This window comes from Macrobrachium rosenbergii, chromosome 9 (genome assembly GCF_040412425.1).
Source record: "Macrobrachium rosenbergii isolate ZJJX-2024 chromosome 9, ASM4041242v1, whole genome shotgun sequence".
In the NCBI taxonomy this organism is placed as follows: Eukaryota; Metazoa; Arthropoda; class Malacostraca; order Decapoda; family Palaemonidae; genus Macrobrachium; species Macrobrachium rosenbergii.
Genome location: NC_089749.1, coordinates 44,028,239 through 44,050,155, shown reverse-complemented (window position 1 = coordinate 44,050,155; position 21,917 = coordinate 44,028,239). Strand labels below are relative to the sequence as shown.

At 35.2% G+C, this 21,917-nt stretch overlaps 1 protein-coding gene across 1 annotated transcript in view; it reads right to left on the bottom strand.

Annotated features, from left to right (window-relative positions):
• The window catches only part of LOC136841745 (limbic system-associated membrane protein-like), a 213,723-nt gene that overhangs the window by 52,234 nt on the left and 139,572 nt on the right, over positions 1–21,917 (bottom strand). Inside the window, exons 3-5 of the mRNA XM_067108996.1 lie at positions 18,089–18,207; positions 17,198–17,405; positions 15,547–15,693 (exon numbers count right to left, since the gene is read on the bottom strand). Coding sequence (XP_066965097.1) covers positions 15,547–15,693; positions 17,198–17,405; positions 18,089–18,207 — 474 coding nt within the window. The remainder of the gene's footprint in view (positions 1–15,546; positions 15,694–17,197; positions 17,406–18,088; positions 18,208–21,917) is intronic.

Sequence of the window (21,917 nt, the reverse complement as noted above, 5' to 3'; positions counted from 1 at the left end):
CATCTAATGCAAATATACCCAAATAGACTGGGTTCCTACCAAAGCACTTATTTACATGCGAATCACGGGATTATACACACATCCACGCACAAATAATAACTCTATTAGTCATGATGTCCTTTTGACCTCCTACAGATATACCGGGCCTATGATGATACAATAACTAAGGACACATAAGAAATACTGATAAATATATAGCGTATATGAACAACCCGAGGAGGAGGCGGGTTGCGGGAAATGATCTAACTTGACGTTGGATTCAGAGCTTCAGCTGAAATTGAATTGCTGTTGTTTTTAGCCCAGTGTCAGTTTGCACTTATCTAAAGTAAAATTTCTTAAATGTAGTAGGCAATATGTATGGTAAAGGCATCCGTTAACCATGAAATTAGTGAATATGCCGAAAGACTTGAGTGCACAATATTGTTTCAGTAGCGATTGTTATCAGCATTTTATAACTGACAACTCATATAATATGAAACTAGTACAGACTCGAGTCATTGTGTAGGTTTGTTACGATTTCCTAGAAGTGTATATCCCTTTCATACTACCAATGTCTGGCATGCACGTTTCAGTTACGTCTCGTTTTTCATAAATTTTGATGTAACTGACATAAGTCATTATGCCGTAAGTGATGTTGTAAGAAAAGACTCGACTGACTCAGTCAGAACCGCAAAATTCCTTTCTATTCCGAATGTTGCATACTTGTCATTGTCTTTCTTTCGTGCTAATCTCAGTAATAACCTTCATTATATTGCTTATTGTTTGAAGAAAGTGAGTCAGGTCTATGGTGCACTGGGCGGGGAGGGTAATGCTACAGCTCTTTGAAATTCCAGCGGAAAACATTTTAACAAACTTGCTATGAACACGGCGGGCTGTAATTTATGGAAACCATGATCACTGTATGAAATGTTGCAGAAAAGATTTATTTAAAATGAATGATTTATCTGTATTTAACCTGTGTAAGCCTAATGAAGCTAAGCATTCAGAATGCAGTCTCATGATTTTCGCTTTCCCGATGGTACTAAAGGGAGCCCTCATTTCTAACGGTTTTTGAAATACGTTTCTGCCGTTTATCACATTAAACAATTTGACCACAAACCCAGAAAACCATACAACCATCATCAGGCCCTGACTTTCAGTATCTGTCTATTTTAGTCAAATTGATTATTATGAGTGGCCAGGGATGGTTTTTGGTAAAATTAGCATAGGCCTAAGTACAAGAGTGCGGTACACCTTCTCTGTTACTAAATACGGCAAAAGCTTGTCATCATTAAAAAAAGTGTTTGTTTATCCAAACAAAGGATATTTAAAAAATCTGTAATTTGGAGCACATTTAGAGATGTATGATTTCCAACGGTCCCAATTTTACCTCAAACAGGGTAACAATAAAAAAGGCTAATACATGATAAGGAAAAGCTCAGTCTAGCTGGAAATCTTACGCAATTTTTTTTCGATGAGCACTGTTGTATAAAAGGGCAGAGTATGTTGTTTAATGTTACAATTTTTACTAAAAAAATGCTGAATTTTGTCAGTTCATCTTTAATATAAAAAAGGCGAGGCTTAGTCCTATATTACGGTGCTTTAGGGCAATGGGATCACCGTTATTTCTCTGTCTCCATTTGTTTGTAATTCTCTCTCTCTCTCTCTCTCTCTCTCTCTCTCTCTCTCTCTCTCTCTCTCTCTCTCTCTCTCTGCATTCCTTTGTTATTCTCTCTCGTCTCTTTCTATAAGCGTTCGTTTGTTATTTAATCTCGTGTCTCCCCAGCATTTTTTCCTTATCCTCTGTCTGCGGGCGAGTTCATCCCACAGTGTTGCCATGAACAATTGTCAATGAATGTTAATCTTTCGGTGACGAGAAGTTGAAAAAAGTATAACAACTTCTTCTGTAGCATGAAGTTAACGTTTAAAATACATACACGCATGTATATGTATATATATAAATATCTATTATATATATATATATATATATATATATATATATATATATATATATATATATATATATATATATATATATATATATATATATATATATATATATAAATATATATATAAATATGATATTATATATATTATTATTATGATTTTATGCTGTCACTTGGTAAAATACGTGTAAGTGCTGCGATTGAGGAAATCAGGATCCCGGTCTATGATAGAAACCTTTTCGTTGTACCTTGATAGGGGAGGTTCTCCCCGTGTGACACCACCATAAAGGCCGATACCTGCGCAGGTCTGCCTGTGTGCAAGTATACCTTCACCACTGACGATACGGTTTCTTTCTCAGTTCTCAATAGCAGCCATGGCGTCAACATACGATGCTGTAGCAATAACTGGCTTGCTGATAGCAACATAAAATAACAAACGTCACAAAAAAAGACACCCATTGAAGTATTGGTTATTATTAATTTTTAACATTTATTAACAGTGAATTAACAGACATAATCAACAATTGTTTATTTTGTTCCATAACTAAACAATATTTTATTGATCTCATTTTCAAAACTGAATTATGTACATGATGCATAATCATGAATAGACGCACTTAGGCCTAATTCTGTTTTACATCACTTGCTATGTTGAATAGTTATTCACTTTTTTTTTTACTTGCTTATATGGTTTATAACCGTGGATAGATATATACTAGCCTTGTCAACAGCAGAATCAGCCTCCTTTAGTTTCTCGACTAATTTAGAGTAAGCAACACTTTTGTTTTTAATCTGTTATGATAGTCTTTAGATTTTATCTACCCAAGACATTCAGTAATGAGGCTGCCACTTGCAACCTTCAATATACACAATTACTATGCCTGTGGAAAATTGGTAAAATCATAAATGTGTATTATTCTGATATCTCCACCAATATTTAAAAAATTGAATAACTCCTATACATCAATAAATGTATAACATTTTAAAAATTCAGTAAAGTTCCGCACTCTCAGTTTCTGACTGGAACAAACGCTTCTTACGAGGACGGGAAGAAAACTGAGCAAAAAAGCCGCATGAGCCAGAGTTGCCAATTGTAGGTTCTTCATGGCGCTAGGATCACCCTCAAAATGCGCTAAAAAAAAAGCGCTAGATTTACTAGAAAAGGAGCCAATAAAAGGTTCTAAGAATTAAAGTATAAAATGATTCATCCCTTCCAAAATAATGCTTTAGCGCTGAAAATTTCCATGAGTATATGACACACTATTGAAGGTTGTGGATGCGATGATGACTTACAAGCTTGCATTGAAGAAGAAGAAAAGCACCACTACCCAGTGCTCAGGTAGTAATTCAGTGATATCCTGTGGTGTTGAAGGTTGTGGATTAGATGATGACTTATAAGCTTGCATTGAAGAAGAAGAAGAATAATACCACCACCACCCAGTGCTCGGGTAGTGATTCAGTGATTTCCTGTGATGTTGAAGGTTGTGGATGCGATGATGACTTATAAGCTTGCATTGAAGAAGAAGAATACCACCACCACCCAGTGCTCATGTAGTAATTCAGTGATTTCCCGTGATGTTGAAGGTTGTGGATGCGATGATGACTTACAAGCTTGCATTGAAGAAGAAGAAGTCGACCACCACAACCCAGTGCTCAGGTAGTAATTCAGTGATTTCCGGTGATGTTGAGGGTTGTGGATGCGATGATGACTTATAGGCTTGCATTGAAGAAGAAGAAGAAGACCACCACTTCCCAGTGCTCAGGTAGTAATTCAGTGATTTCCGGTGATCTTGAAGGTTATGGATGCGATGATGACTTATAAGCTTGCATTGAGCCAGTATCTTGCGATACCTCCTTAGGAAGTTTATAGTCATGGCAGCACCTGCCATACCTCTTCAGCCCATACTTGATAGTTAATATTGAAATCAGTGCATGAACACTCATTCATGTGGCTGAAAACACCCTCCACATCTGCATTTGAGTGAGGTAAGGTCAACATTGTCATTGCAAATTTGGCGAGGTCACTGAAGAGATTTTCTCCCGTTGCATCCTTGTAAGATAAAATTTCTGTCCAGAGTTCTAGGGTATCCGAATTAAGCTGCCACACTACGTAATGAAGCTTTTTCCACTGGAATTCAATTTTGGGGAGAAGTTCATCACTATCAATACACCTTGCTAGATCCAACATTGTAGGCTTAATTGGTTTCAGGTATTCATTTGCAATGAGATATGACATTGACTTTAGGATGTGAAAATTGTCTGGCAACCGTTGTTAAAGTTGCTTTACGAGTTCTACTGCAAACTGTATGCATCTCCTACGAATATCTTTCTCATCAGGAAACTTATTTTGTGACATTTCTTTCTCAAATTCGTATCCCAGGTATGGATTAGGATCTAAGAAGCTTTGTATCGCATCCCCTTATTTTATCTTCTTTCCAGGGTTGACTGCCTTTGAAGTGATTGAATCAGTAAGATGAACAAGGTCATTCAACAGTTTAGTTGGATCATGTTGCTGTGCTTCAAATTCCTTATTCACACGCTGAACTTCACCGGAGATATGCTTCAGAAATATTAAAAATACGTAGTGTTTCTTATCACAATACATTTCATACAACACCTGAGCTGTGTAACATCGTTCACCATTTCTTGCAATTTCAGAATGAGTTTTAAGCTCCAGCCATTGCTGTAATATTCTGACAATAGCTGATTCTATGGACATCCATCTTGTTTGGCTGACCTGTAATAGTTTTAAAGGAGCCCTACCATAATTTATCAATGAATAATTATTCTTGTACTTGGTTTGGTTTGGCGAGTTGCAGAATGAGGGAACCAATTATATGTTTCTCTAATCATATAGTCTGAGTTCCTTGGGAAATTTTCAGCTGAAGCATGCGACACAGCTAATTGTAAGGAGTGACACACCCACTTAATTAGCACCAAATGGGGAACTTCTACTTTCAGTTTAGCAAAATAGCATAAGCCCCATTATTAACACCCGTTATAACTGAGTCATTATCTGTTCCTATTGCAACAAGTCTTGATAACTCTAGACCAGATTCTTTAAGGATTTCTTCAAAGCAGCACAAACACCACTGGCATCACAGTCATCCAATTCTACTAAGTATAAGAATGTGACAATTACTTTTCTACTTCTCTCAGAAAAGTAATTTAGTTACCGAAAATATCATTACTTTCATCAATCAATAGGCTGAACTGTGTGTTACCTATATCAGATTTTAAATCATTCACAAAATGTGGTGCAAGGACATTGCACACAATGGCACTACACTTGGACCTTTTCAACTTGAGATCTTTGCATCCTTTACTGTTTGCAAATCGTGTTTTGCAAAGATCACTCAGGTGATCAACCACAAGCAAGGCACGGTGCACTGCTATGAAAAGTGCCATATTTCCCTCACTCTCTCGTACATCATCATTTATTTTTTCAAACTGAAGAGTGGTTTGTCGCTGAGTGGAAAATGGCTCTTCAGCTTTATGCTTTGGTGCATTTCTGTGTCTCTCAATGTCACTTAATTTGGCAGACAGTATACAACGGCAGTACTTGCTTGAGCATTTCGTATCTTCTTGAACTATCTTCCTTAACCAGCTTTGATATTTAGGGTCTTTTAGCCACTCGGACCTAAAATGTTGCAAGCAATTTTTGCTCATCGTCAATAAATAACAAACGAAAAATGAGTTAACTCCGGTAAATTCGGTCATTCATAAATTATCAACCACTTCTCACAGTGTATCAACTGGGCTGATGAACACGGACTGATTGAACGAATGAAATCTTGAAGAGAAGAGAAGTGTAATACAGTGCCAAAGTGGACCGTTACGTATTTGGTTTAAACATGAACGAAAGCAATAGCGAACGTGTTCAAAGTAGCTTTACGGACTCCTACACCACCTAAAATCCCAGTACCTTGAAAAGAAGAGTAATACAGTTATGCATCAGTGGGTTGCATACGTTGTTCAAACTTGTTACGTACGCAATAGTGAACTTGTACAAATCCCTGCACCAGACATGATTTCAATTTCCTTTTTTTTTCTTCTTCTTTTAATGACTTGTGCCTTTCTATATTTCTCTTTATAATAAAATTGTTCAAAAGCGCTAATTTTCGCGCTAAATAAATCCGAAATGAGCTAAAGGAAGAGCTAAACATAATAATTTCGCCCTCGACTCCCCTCACTAACGTTCAGGCGCGCCTGCGCAGGTGGTTTCGACACAGGCATATCGATTGTGAAGAACTATTGGTTCAGGTCGCCTGCGTAGGCAGAACAAACTTTGCAGGTTGTCCACATTAACGTTCAGGTGTGCCTGTACAGATCGACTGTGCAGGCAGACTGCGCAGGTAAACCTGAACGTTAGTGGTGGCCTTAGCTCTCAGGAAAGTAAGAAAGGATGATAATGGAAGAAAAATAAATACGAGGCGAGGTATGAAAATGTATGGAACAAAAATCAACGCTTAATGACTTGAAAGAGTAGGACCACATTAACTCTAATGGATAAAAGGAGGTAAACTGGAATTACTGTAGGCTCGCCCAAACTGACATTGGTTGTTCAGTTTAAGTTACCTACCCATTAGGTTTGAAATGTAAGTTTCAGTTATTTCACATTTTGAGCCGTGTTTAGTCTTTTGAAAATGCTGATAATTGCATAGTTTTTTCTTATATTTAGTGCAATTTCTTCCAGTTTGGGTTAAATATATGGAGAATATATAAAAACATTCTGCATGAAATAGTGTTGATTCGAAGCCCATTTCAAGAAGTAGACTTAGGCGACCGTGCTATTTACTTTTGGACTTTGTCCCAGGTCGGTGACATTATTAACAGACATTACTTGTATTTGAGGAGAAATTGGGTTATCAAATAAGCTTTTCATTTGGATCACCGAATAAATATGTGCAATGGAACGACGCTGTTTGGACATATTACCCTCAACCAGTCACCATCAGATTGCTGCCTACGTGTAAGTGTAGACTGTATTCGCCAGAATAAAAAAGTAGCACATAAGTTCCGGTATCTAACTTATTTAATCTGTCAGCGAACCCCTTTAGTTTCATTAGTTATAGTTTTTAGTTTTCTCGAGTACTTTGTTTAGTGTTATTAATGTTTTTCAGGAGGTACGACTTGACTATCATCTTGAGTGTCTAAGTTATTACTTTTGCAATTTTGATATTTGGGCAGTTTATCGAATAGTTTGGTTGCAATGTGCTCAGAGTCGAAGATGGTGCACCATTGCGAAGTATTGCAAAAATAAGGCCATTTGGCGCCTGTTTTGCGCTCACGTAGACATACTGTACACACATGTAAATGTGTGTGCATGTATGTGTGTATGCATGTAAAAAAAAAAAAAAGATACGAAATTAAATGACACATGGCGCCAAAAGATACTTGTTTCTTGTCATCTGCATGTATGATTTACTTTCGTTATTCTTTGTCCTTCCATTTCTTTGTTTTGATTTGTCTAAACCCATATATATATATATATATATATATATATATATATATATATATATATATATATATATATATATATATATATATATATATATTTTTATATATTAAATCTTAGTAGATGTCGAAATCATCAACACACAATCACGTGTGGAGTTCCCGTCGGTGGAAAGCAAGCCACTGGCCTTGCTTTCCACCTGAGAGACCTGGGTTCATCTCTTCTCTTTATATATATATATATATATATATATATATATATATATATATATATACTTTTTCTTAAATCTTAGTAGATTCATCCATCTCTTCCTTTGCCAAATCTTTTTTTACTTATCTTTTTCCCCTCTCTCCTGGACATCGTTCTCCGTGTTTTCCATTTTCCACTTATCTGTGCTTCGCGGAAATAACCGTGCTGTGTCAGTATTCATTCCTTTGTTTTAGTTGCCAGTCGTGGGGATCACTGTCGGCTCTTGATAGCGGGAAACACGTTCGAAGGAGGAGTTGTGTCTTCTTGTTTCTTATGGAATACTCGTCGTGTAGGCGTCTTTGAATCAATATACGTGGATGAACACATCAAGGAAGAGTGTGTGTGTGTATATATATATATATATATATATATATATATATATATATATATATATATATATATATATATATATATATATATATATATATATATATATATATATATATATATATATATATATATATATATATATACTATATACATACATATATATATATATACACTATATATATATATATATATATATATACATACATACATATATATAATGTATATATATATATAGAAAAAGATAAAAGGCCCATATATTTCGGACATTTCTTCTTCTGTGTCACTGTTCACTGGTAAAATATTTTACCAGTGAACAGTGACAGAAGAAGAAATGACCGAAATATATGGTTGCAACATAAATAGTATTTTTAAGGGCCTTTTATCTTCATATACTGTTGGATTACAGTAGAAGGGATTCATATATATATATATATATATATATATATATATATATATATATATATATATATATATATATATATATAAAAATATATATATATATATAACACTAAGCCGTTTCCACTATAAAATAGGAGAGGGAAGGGAGTGGCCTTCAGAGAAAAGTAAAACGACCCGGTTGTCGTTGCCACATTTACACCGTAACTACAGTTTCAAGAATAAACCCTATACGCCTACATAGCAGGATCTTCCGCATTGTTTCGAGAAACCTTGCATTTACTGCAGCATTCTATTTTGCTCACACTCTCTTGCTTCCTGGATATTGAGGGCCTTCCTTTTTGACGACTTTCATTTCATCTAACTAGCCCTTTCTAGGTCTTCCTCTTTTCGCTTCTGACACTTTCGGATTATACATTCACTTTATAAACCTATCGTCCTCCACATGACGAGACCATATCAAAACGTTGATTAATTGTTCCACTTTGTTACCACTGCTCTGTATCTTCACATCTCTCACTATTTCAGTTCTTGCGGGAAATACCTTACTGAAAAGATAATTATAGCAACAACTTGGCCTTTTCTTTTTTATTTGCATTCAACAATCACACTTTGCTGTCATAAAGGGGAATTGGCTCGACAGTCCTTTCACATATCCCTACTTTGGATTTCATTACCGTTCTGAGTCTATCTCAATCCTTTGCATACACCTTGCAATCTCTCTTGCTTCACATATTATACGACTCGCCTATTCTCTCATCCTGCCAGCAATCGTTATATTTGCTCCCAAATATATGTATGAATTAAGCGTTCCCATTATTTCACTATTCATGTTTACATTTATTGTTCTTTCGTAGTGTCCATTTACTTTCATTGCCTTGTTCTTGGTAATATTTATTCTGAACTTTCCCCCGTAGGGGGTAGGGCCGTCAGTGCACCTCACGGGGTGCACTGTAGGCATTACTAAAGGTTCTTTGCAGCGTCCCTTCGGCCCCGAGTTGCAGCCCCTTTCATTCCTTTTACTGTACCTCCTTTTCATATCTTTCTTCCATCTTGCTATCTACTCTCACCTAACAATTATTTCAAAGTGCGACTGCGAGGTCTCCTGTTACACCTTTAAAGCTTACCTACTCTCAATTTCCTTTCCAGCGCTGAATGACCTCACAGGTCCTAGTGCTTGGCCTTTGGCCTAAACTCTATATTCCATTCCATTCCATTCCATTCCATTCTGAACTTTCTCCTCTTGCAGACATTCAGAGTCTTTTAGTAGTTTCTGCAGCGTCTCCTCACATTCTGTAATTGGTACTGTATTTATCTGCAAATTCAATCAATCTGCATTCTGTTTATGACTTATTTCTTTTCTTGCAGATTGGTACTTGAGTCTACTTTCTTCTAACTTTTCTTATCACTCCATCCATAAAGATACTGGACAGTCGTGGAAGTAATTCACCCTTGTGTCAGGTCCACTTTTATACTAAACCAATAACTTTCCCCTCTAACTTGTTTCAGCACCCACTTTATGTCCATCATTAGAACATTTAACCACTCCAAACAACTCACCTTCTGCACCATAAATCCTCTACACCCTCCACATTGCCTCTATTACCCTATTGATCCTGTCGTTAAAATATAATATATATATATATATATATATATATATATATATATATATATATATATATATATATATATATATATATATATATATATATATATATAATACTTTAACGTTGAGTGATGCAAAGGGCCTCAGTGGAATTCTGCCACTCATGCCTTCCTTGTGCTTTATTATCTACAAATCCCCAGTCATTTCCAGCCTCCCTTGCAGTTCTTACCCAAGTAGGTCCCGCCCTCCATCACTTGTTACCCACAGGAACCGAGCTGACACTTATCACGTTTTATTATCCCAGGGGTTATGAAGGCTATTTCCAAGCCATCTCCATCACTTGTTTATTAGTATCTCATCTACACATGAAACTTCCGTAGTTCCCCTTATGGTATCATTTCTCACTCGATCCTGCCATCTGACTTCTAAATTTCTTCTTAAAGATACTTTTCAAAACCAGAACTTTTCGAAGGTATTGTTTAATTATTATGCCATGATTAAGTTCCTTATAGCAATGCAGCACGCACTACATTAGTGTGCAGTTGCAGTCAATTTGATTTCCAAATCTTATTCAGCCTCCACATTGTTTGCTAAGTCTTCTTTAGCCTTATTAAATTCTAACTCAAGAGAACCTGTACTTTATATCATTGTTCCTGAATTTTTTAAAGATTCAGCTAATCCTTTTTTCCATCTAATGTTGCCATCCCTCCGTGCATAATCCGTCCTCATTACTTTTGGTTTTTGTGCAGTTATTTTGAGTTCCAGTCTCGATGTATGATGCGTTCTATTAAGTAAGCGCTGTAAATCTTGTGGTGCTTTGCTGATTAAAAAACATCATCTGTATATTTTAATTCTGCCAACTTTCTGACGTTACTCTGTTTTAGAATATATGAAAAGGGGAAACAACAAGTTAACAAACTTTTCGGTGTAGCACCCCACTAATTATTACAATTTCATTTGACAAGGCCCCATCAGCAGTAACTTTGCATCTAATTTGTATCTGGATAATTTCATTGAACTTTACATATTTAACAGAAATGCCATATGACGCAAGACCTTCCATAGTATTGGCCTGTAGACTCTGTCAAATGCCGTGTTGTAATCAATATCACTATCTAGACTTGTGTGCTTAGCATGGTCAACTACGTGTTCTTCATCTCATCACTAAAGTTTTTCTGTAAATGCCGTTTGCTTCTGTCTGTCCTTCATTGTATCCCAATTTTCATGTGATATCTATGGTTTCTGTCTTGGTACTCCATATTCTAGTACTCATTCATTTTTGCTCTCCTTAGATATGGTTTTAGAACTGCAAATCTATTTTGACATTGAAGCTTTATCGTATGATACCTAGATAATCTGCCAACTTTTTTGTTGACAGAGCATCTAATTATAATACAGTAATAAGCTGGTGATCACTGTCGTCATGTGTTCTTTTGTAGCTCCTAACATTCCGTAGTGATCTTTTGCTCTCTTGATTAATGGCTGTGTTATCTGTTTGGTTTCTGTGACTGCCATGTGGAGAATTCCAACTATATATATATATATATATATATATATATATATATATATATATATATATATATATATATATATATATATATATATATATGTCCTATTTTTATATATATGTATATATAATGTCCTTTTTTTGGAAGTGTACCGTAAGCCACCAGATTATTTGCAGCATAGACACCGATTTCACCCAGTTTTCGTTTGCGGTCTACCCCAGGCCACCCTTGCCCATTAAATCTTCCGGAACCTTCATTGTTCACACCAACTTTTGCATTCATATCACCAATAGAAATTCCCATCTCTCTCGTATTTTATAACTTTCTGTAGTTCTATGTAAATTTTATCCCTTATTTTTTCGGAGAGAATAATACTGATATTGCTCCAAATCTTGCCAGCAGTATTTATTATTCGCTGCTCTCCAGTCAGACAGAGGCTTTTCTACGTTTGTTGTCAGGATCATGCCTACTCTTCTGTACCAGTGCCATCTTTCCGTCATGAATAAATGTACACATTAACCCCATCCAATCCTGTTCCTATTCCATTTCACCGTGATTCACAAACAGCTAAGATGTCCAGTCCATATCTCGAATTCATTTTCTACCTATCTTTCCAGAAATTTATTTCAGGCTCGTAAATTCCAATTTCATCCTTTCGTATATTACTCAAAGCTCACTCCCTAGTTGACTAAGGTTACTCCTGCCGTTGCCTGTTGGTTAGTTAACCAAAGGGGAAGGTTTTCCGCCAGGCGTCCATGGTTGAAGCCGAAGAGACCAAGCAGCCAGTGCCTTAACCCTAACCATCATACTGCTGCCAATGATTTCTGGTTCGCTGCATGAGCAAGGCCACACTTTTCAAATGTGGAACCAGCCTTCAGCTAAAGAGGTGTCTACCTACGAGGTTCCATCGAGCGTTGTTGGTCATGTCAGGTGCGCAACTTGACCAGGGCAACAGGATGGAATTGTTAGTATTGTTCAGAAATAGCGCTGTCGCACTGAGGTCTTAGGATAAATTGCAGCTAATGCTTTGTTTCATGTACAATAATATTTCATATCTTTATAATATGTTAAATTTTCGCTAAATTAATGATATGAAGATATGTTAAATTTTCGCTAAATTAATATGAAGATAATGATTTTAACTATATTAAGAAATCTTGTTGCCCGTACAGTATGCACTAGGAGAGTATCAGTGTAGTATATTTGTTCTTTTGACCACAAAAAATTAATGTTTATATGCTTTTAAACTATTCTGCTTCCGCATATCTATCAATTTTAGTTATATTGAATGTATTCTATACTTTTGAGTGTTTTTCTATTACATATACAGTATATATTATATATATATATATATATATATAACCAACAGGCAACGGCAGGAGTATATATATATATATATATATATATATATATATATATATATATATATATATATATATATATATATGTATGTGTTCAAATATTCAAACATATAAATACGCACACGTACGAAAAACCACGGCTATTTATCTGCTTAAGATTAAACGAAAAACAGACGGAAAAATCAGCTCATGTCTGCCCCGATAAAAGAAAGAAATAGGAGAGTGAACTGCAAATAGCCGACAATCTATAACTGAGCTTTTCCACTGTATGCGTAAGAGCTCACTAATGACTATGCAAATGAGACCACACGATACGTATCATGTCGTGGAAAACCATTAAGTGGATTCGACATCGGCCATAACAGAGATGAGTTGGTCTTTCTCATCCGCATAAAATGACATACTTGGACGACACAATACTTGGCTCTCACGGGGAGAAACAATACTCCTACTCTTACACTCTCTCCCGGAGTGTTGCGCATTTGGGCGTCCGTCGAATAGGGTGTGCTTGTGGGAGCTTGTTTGAATGTGTGGGTGTGTGTGTGGGGGGGGGGACGGGGGCGGATGTGGTGTAGGGTGTTGGGGCGGTAACGAGAGGCTTGTTATTAGAAACGTGTGTATGATTAATCCCGACGTAGGCTCGCTCTCTCTCTCTCTCTCTCTCTCTCTCTCTCTCTCTCTCTCTCTCTCTCTCTCTCTACTGGCTTCGTAGCTCGGATGTTAGCATGTCTAGACCGTGGCCTGGCTCTGGATGCCCCACCTTCGACTCACGAATGGACGAGAAGGGACAGATGGCCGCGTTCCCTAAAATCTCTAGTGCGCATCTGTTGTCCTGAACAGTGAATTAGGTACCTAGTTGCTAGGCTACTGCTGTAGGTCGCATCAAGGGTGGAGAGAGATTAGGAGAAAAGACTAGCCTTGAGTGTTCTTGCTCTATCAAAACTGTATAATCTCAAAGCAGGAGGGCCTCTACAAGGTATTCCTCATCCAAGAGGTTGAAATCATTGTAAGATATTCTCCTTCTCTCGCTGTCTTGGTCGTTTTAATGGCAGACACCTTTTCGCATAGACCTACACAAGTCATGGTTGCTGGGATATTGCTCCAGTATTATGCTGTTGGTTCTTGAATGCTTTGCATATTGTGTGTAATTACAAGTACATGGGTTATACACACATTTATATATATATATATATATATATATATATATATATATATATATATATATATATATATATATATATATATATATATATATATATATATATATATATATGCATGTTCCACGCGCCTTTTCCCTTGGTGTGGTTTGTGCTAGGGATGCATACCTTTCCAGTTTATCGGCAAGTTTTTTTGGATGAGGTCACTAACCTTATACTTTTTCATCTTAGTTGCGATAGAATATAGTCGAACAATTAATCAGTACTTACGCCAATAGATGCACAACAGAGTGCCTGAAGTGCTTCACCTTGCTTGCGAATCGAACCGTGACTCCTTCACTGGTGAGTCGAGTACTATGACAACTAGACTAAGAAGGCCGCCCATATATATATAGTATATATATATATACATATATATATATATATATATTTATATATATATATATATATATATATATATATATATATATATATATATATATATATATATATATATATATATATATATATATATATATATATATATATATATATATATATATATATATATATATATATATATATATATATATACATACACACACACAAACATACATACGCATATGCATACACATATGATTAGAACCACAAAGATACTTGATTTAAAATCACAGGTGAAGAAATACCATACCGATGTAGGTTCTGACTGGTTTCGACTTTGTCAGTGGCTTAGCAATAAAGTCGAAACTGGTCAGGACCTACATCCAGGATGTTATTTCTTTACCTGTGGGGTTAAGTGATATATATGGACATGTACATACACACATACAGTATATATATGTGTGCGTATGTATACTGTACATATAACACAAATATCGTTCGGGAATAACTTACACACCAAGGGAATTATAATTGACAATTTGAAATGTTACTTGCTTTAAAAACAACGAGGCACTTATCAGATATAATTCCCTTTGGGTGTAAGTTATTCCTGAGGTATAGTCAACTGGATATTAAACAATACTTGTGTCTTAATATTACTGAATATAAAACAAGCCACGCGTGTAAAAGTGACAAATTCACACACTAACATAGGATAAGGTTTTATTATGTATATGTAGCCTATATCCTTTCTTCAAAAGGCAGGTCAGTTTCTACTTTAAAGGTGAATTCAGCCAATCTTCCCTTTCCTCTGTTTTTCTGGGTTTCTTTGGGCCTGGGCTAGAAGAGGCATTGGATTGCCCCTCCGAAATATGTACAAGTATGTACAAATATATACATTCATACCTAAATTATGGGAATTAAGACGGTTATTCTTACTTGCGACTAAACGCTGGTTTATCCTTTGACTCTGGAATAAATTGACGTAGGCCGTTTAATTTGGAATAAATCCTTTAATTGAGATAAATGGGGATAGGTCGTTTTATTTGAATAAAAACTGAGATCGGTGGTTTTAATTTGAAAAAAAAAGATGAATTTTTGCTTTGGAATAAATGAAGATCAATAATTTTGCTCGGGAATAAATCAAAGTAGATTATTTTACTTGGGAATGAATGAAAACAGGTCGTTTGACTTACATTGCATGGCAGGGTCGTGTGAGTTTTCCTTCCTCCAGGTCACTACTGGGGGCGGATACCCCCTAGCTTTACACTCGAGGGTCACATTGCTACCTTCCCTAACAACCAGGTCACCCGTCCAGGCGGTGTCATCTATGTCTGGTGGCACTGGAGAGAGGAGAAAAAAAAATTCATTAAGATTATTGGATATAATTCAATTGAAAAAGTCATGACAACTCATTAACTAAAGATCCTATGAAGTTCGGCATTGAAAAAGGTATAACAACTCATTCAACAAAATCTTGCAAAATTAGTTAGTGAAAAAGGTTAGAACAGCTTCAATAAAAAAGTCGTAATAGTTGATTAGGTTATATATAATAGAATACGTTGTTTTGGCGTGAAAGGTTATTGAAAATAACGTTATGACAATTTATTAAAGTTTTGTGATATTAGGCACTGTAAAAGTTAACTGAAGATTAAATGATATGTTAAATAGAAGAAAATTATAATAAATGATTAAAAGCACGTATGATGATTTTTGGTATCGAGAGACTTCATAATTGGTTACCATAAAAACGTAATGGTTTATTTGGAAATGATTACTTAAAAAGTTAAATAATTTTTCAGAAAAGTATCATAAAAACTCATAGCAACAGGTTTTATTATTATTATTATTATTATTATTATTATTATTATTATTATTATTATTATTATTATTATTAGTTTTGGGTCTCACACTATCCAGACTAGTGCATGGTTTATAGTGCGGGGTTCCGGTTGCATCCTGCTTCGTAAGGAATATAATAATAGTAATAAAAAAATATAATAATAATTATTATTATTATTGTTATTAATCACGCTGCAATCGTATTTGGGAAAAGAACAGTGCTATAGGTCCCGATAAGGAGAGCAGCCCCGTACGAAAAGAGAAATGGAAATCGAATAAAACAGTATGAAAGAGATATAAAAAACAAATAAAAAATGATTAAAATAAATAAGATAAATCTGTGAAATAAAGACTCGTTACGGCCTCATGGATTACAAAGCCTGATATACATAAAGGAGTGGCCCTCATATTTCGATATTAATAATGCGTCCAGATTTCATCTTCATCCGGTTTTGATATGTGAGGGATAATAAAGGCCGAACACCGGCGTTTATTTGATTTGTTTATCAGAGCTGATTACAGGTGTGAATGTTTTGTGCTAAATGGGGAATTATCGTGAACTACAAAACTTTTGGCCGTATGCTTGACTCATTTGGTTACTTGATTTTTTTACAAGTTCATTTAACTAGAATTTTAGAAGCTTGGAGCGCACTAAAAAGCTTGCGTGGGTAATGAAGCCTCAGTGCGAAATTATTAGATTTTTTCAAAATTTATAGATTTATTAACAAATAAAGCATACACAAAAATCTCTCTCTACCTCATACATACATGTATATGCATATATATGTATACATACACACACACACACACACACACACATATATATATATATATATATATATATATATATATATATATATATATATATATATATATATATATATATATTTTCATAATAATCATTAAAAGGTACACCGATTCAGTCACACACAAACGAACTATTCGTAGAAAGTGATTTCTCTTGCCAGTCGTATGCAGATCCCCCTCGTAAAACCCCTGACTTACCAACCACCTGCAGAAATCCCATCTGATTAATCATCGGGTCGGTATTAATCTGACACATGTAATATCCCCGATCAGCCTCGGTTACCGACTTGAGGTGGAGTCGGTACACAGTGTGACCTTCGTGGCTGAGTCCCACTCGCGGGTTCCGCGTGATGACGGAGGTGTGGATGGTCAGGATCGTTTGGGTCTCCACTTGAACCCACGCTACCTGTTGCCGAAGATAAAATGGAAGCCTGGCGAAAAGGGATTGTTGTAGACGGCATGGCTAAGGTCAGACTCGTGTGTGTATGTATGTGTGTGTATATATACATTACATTATATATATATATATATATATATATATATATATATATATATATATATATATATATATATATATATATATATATATATATATATATATTATATATATATATATATATATATATATATATATATATGTATATATATATATATATATATATATATATATATATATATATATATATATATATATATATATATATATATATATATATATATATATATATGTGTGTGTGTGTGTGTGTGTGTGTGTGTGTGTGTGTAATAACAAAATACATTCAAGAATGATCGTAAGCAGCCACAGTGTGCTTGTATGATGACGCCATTTCTGAATATCATTATAGAGTTACTGAAATGCTTTAACTATGCTTTTTGTAAATCATGCATTTTGTAATTATGTAAACTAGTGGTTTGATGACGTAGGACTGAATTATAGAGTAGAAAGTGGTTGATAGGGAAGTAATACAAAACAGCACATTATAAAATTGAGAAATTTAGCAACATAACGAGGGAAGTAATACAAAACAGCACATTATATAATTGAGAAATTTAGCAACATAACGAACGCTCACTTGAAACAATTCTTACCTTGTAGCCTCTCAGGTGTTCTACAGTACACGTGAGAACAGCGTCCCGTCCTTCTGTAATTGTGACGTTGGCAATCTCACCGACGAAATTAGGGCCAGGCTTTCCCGCTGCCTCCACTCCTGTAGGATGTAAATAGATTGAGGATGAAAAATAGTTATTGCTGAAATGAAAAGCACGTAAAGCTAAAGAGAAAGCTTTATGTAATTTTTATCGTCATTGTATTGTCAGGTTCCTTTAGCATAAAGCTTTCTAGAACAGAGTACCCATGAACTTCGGGAATGGCTTTTTTAAGATGGACGAATATATATATGTGGATATATATGATGTATATACAAAATGTTCGTATATATATATATATATATATATATGTGTGTGGGTGTTTATATATTATTAATATTCAGAAGATGAACCCTCTTCATATGGAACAAGCCCACAAGTGACATCTATTTGAAATTCAAGCTTCCAAAGAATATGGTATTCATTAGAAATAAGTAAGAGAAAGTAAAGGGAAATTCAGAAGGAAAAGATCTCGTTTATTAAAGAAGAAAAAGCAAAAGAAATTAACAAATTAATAAATAGGTAAAATCTAAGTAAACTATTATAATGCAAGGAGAATTGTATTAGGATAGTAATGCATTGCACTACATCCTCTGGGAGGCTGTTTCAAAGTCCAACTGTTTGAGGAAAAAAGGGCCGCTGGAACTGAGAAGTTCGACAGCGAGGCATATTTACTGCATATTGGTGTTGCTGTTCAGCAAATTTGGTTGCTCTTGGCAGGAAAAAGGGATCAGGGATTAATTGTGGATATGAAAGATATGTTCAAGTGCAACTTATGAGAAATTGACAAACAAGAGATCATCCGTCGATGGTCCAAGTCATAACTGCTAATATTAGGAAACAGAAACCTGCCACCGCCGCTGACTGCTCTGTCTAAAAGAGATAAATCTCTAGCAGAAGCAGACATCCATACCGGGGAACAGTGTTCCAGTAAAGGAAGGACAAATGACGTAAAACGGGTTGCATTGATTCTGTCGCTGTTAGATATATATGCAGTATATAGGCCTATATATATATATATATATATATATATATATATATATATATATATATATATATATATATATTATATATATATATATATATATATATATATATATATATATATATATATATATATATATAATATATATATAGATATATATTTATATGTATGTATATATATTCGTTTATTTTAAAAAGGCCATTCCCGAAGCACTTTAGACTTTCTGCTATTCAGCGCTTAAGACTGTAAAAAGACGGGAGTGTGGGGGGCGGTTGGACAGCTAGATAAGGAGATCCGGGAAATAAAGGGGAAGAACACGGACCTAAAGGAAAAACCCCCAAGTTGCACTGAGAGATAATAGTTTTAGGAGTTGGACAGCAAAATTGAAGAAAGGAAGCGGGAATTGAGGTACAGTGAAAGGCTAAACAGTGGGTGCAGCTAAGGGGCGAAGGACGCTGCGGACACCCTTCATTAATTTAATGCTTACAGTGCACCACGTGAGGTGCTCTGACTGCTCTACCCAGCCTAGGGGATGGTCAAAATCTTTCACATGACAGATATGGCTCTTGAATTTGTTGCAACACTTGCATTATATTTATGGTGTGCCACTCTTTTGCGTAGGACTTAGGAAATTTGATAGTTTCTTTCGAGGCAGGTGAAAGACAACAAAAAGTTGCTCATAAATGCACGTAAATTAATTACCATGCAAACTCAGTGAGTACGAAGAACTGAGTGCAGGATTTGTAATGATTTTTTACTTCGCTAAGGACAAAGTTGGCTTTTTTAATATCCAAAGGAATCATAACCTTAAAATATACGAACACTTAAACTCAGTGACAGTATATTGATTGCATTGGCCTATATATAAGCCCTAAGTAATTCGAAATGATGACATACCATACCTTTGATATTTCTAGTCGCTCTGAAAAGATTGCAAGCTACTTAAAGTACCTAGATGATAAAGGCTGATAAGGCAAACTGCATTGTTATCATTAATAAGAAATCACATATTGAAAAGGCCAAAAACTTATATGATGACATGAAAACTCATGGGAGAGCCCACTGATAAAGTTAATGAGCATTATAAAATATAGTAAAATCTGTTAAAATCAGCCAAGAACTAGTTAAAGAGTTTTTCTGCTGTTAATGCCACTCTTCCTTAGACATATGGCACGATAAAAATCCATCAAAAAATCAACTAATTATGCCCATTATTAGTTCGTTATACTTCGCCTTTTGTTATCTTTAGAAATGTTTTGGCTCTCTGTTAAACGTGCTCGTAGGAAATGTATCAGATTCCAATAAGGAAGACCGTATAAGTAAACCGAAAGGGAACGATACAAATTACCAGCTAGTTTTGATGTTCATTCGTTGTTTACGAAAGTGCTCGTTGTTGACTTGGTGCAGTTTTTACGAAAAATATAGTGAGTTATATAGCCCTGCCTATTTTACGTAATACTTTTATGAAGCTGGTAAAATTCCTTTATTTTTCAAGTTTTAGTTTTAGATCTTTGGTATGGAAATGAGAAACTGTTTATCTGGAACTTTTCACACATACATACATACATACATACATACATACATACATACATACATACATACATACATACATACATACATACATACATACACACACACACACACACACACACATATATATATATATATATATATATATATATATATATATAAACATACACATATATGTATTGGAATTTTATGAAAAGAGATACCTGTCTAATGAATTATATTTTACTTTGTAACGGAGCAAAGATATCGACAACATTATGTGCATGTGGCCTTTGGGTCGGGGCCCTTTATAGTTTTGGGCATTTCTGAATACCCTTGTGCTATCCAGAATTTGAAATAATAAAGCCCCCACCACTTTCTGACACGTCTTCATGAGATCCGACAACATTTTTAATTTTGAAGCAGATCGCACACCTACAGCAGTGAATGCTTTTATTCACAATTTTTCTTGTCACCACCTTAGGGTAAGAAGACCGGTTTTTAATGTCTGTTTTTTTAGAGCACTCAGAATAAGTGTCCTGAGCTATTCGGAAGGGAAATTCAAACAGTTTATGAAATGATATAAGAATTATGTTATTCCTTGGACGTTACTGATGGTTGCATCTTAAGAGCCAGGAAAACATTTTCTTAGCAGTGATAGATCAAACAATGTTGATATTGAAAATATTTTAGTTCTCCCCTACCGTCGTTAATTTTTAACGATTCTACATAAATTGTTTGAAAATAAATGTTGATTTCGGCAATAACTGTTAAGGACTCACTTTGCTGTAATAAGCTAGTAATGCCGATAGGAAGGGTGACTGCTCATCATGTAATAGACCTTGTTTTGTAAAAATCAGGGGAAGAACTGTGTCAGAGAGTGGGATAACATAAAAATAATGTATGTTTTCCAAACAATTAAGTGACTTTTTGTCATTTGAGAAATTCTGACCATCCAGTCGTCTGATGTGCGGCTAAAGTAGTTTTTAAAAATTCTTCAGAACATGACAGATAGTTGAAGATGCCTTATCAATTGTTTTTTTAGTTTTCTGCAAAAGAAAACTATTGAGATGGCTTTGCCTGTCCGTCCGCACTTTTTCTGTCCGCTCTCAGATCTTGAAAACTACTGAGGCTAGAGGGCTGCAAACTGGTACTTTGACCATCCACCCTCCAATCATCAAACATACCAAATTGCAGCCCTCTAGCCTCGGTATTTTTTTTAATTTAAGGTAAAAGTTAGCCATAATCGTACGTCTGGCAGCGATGTAGGTACCAACA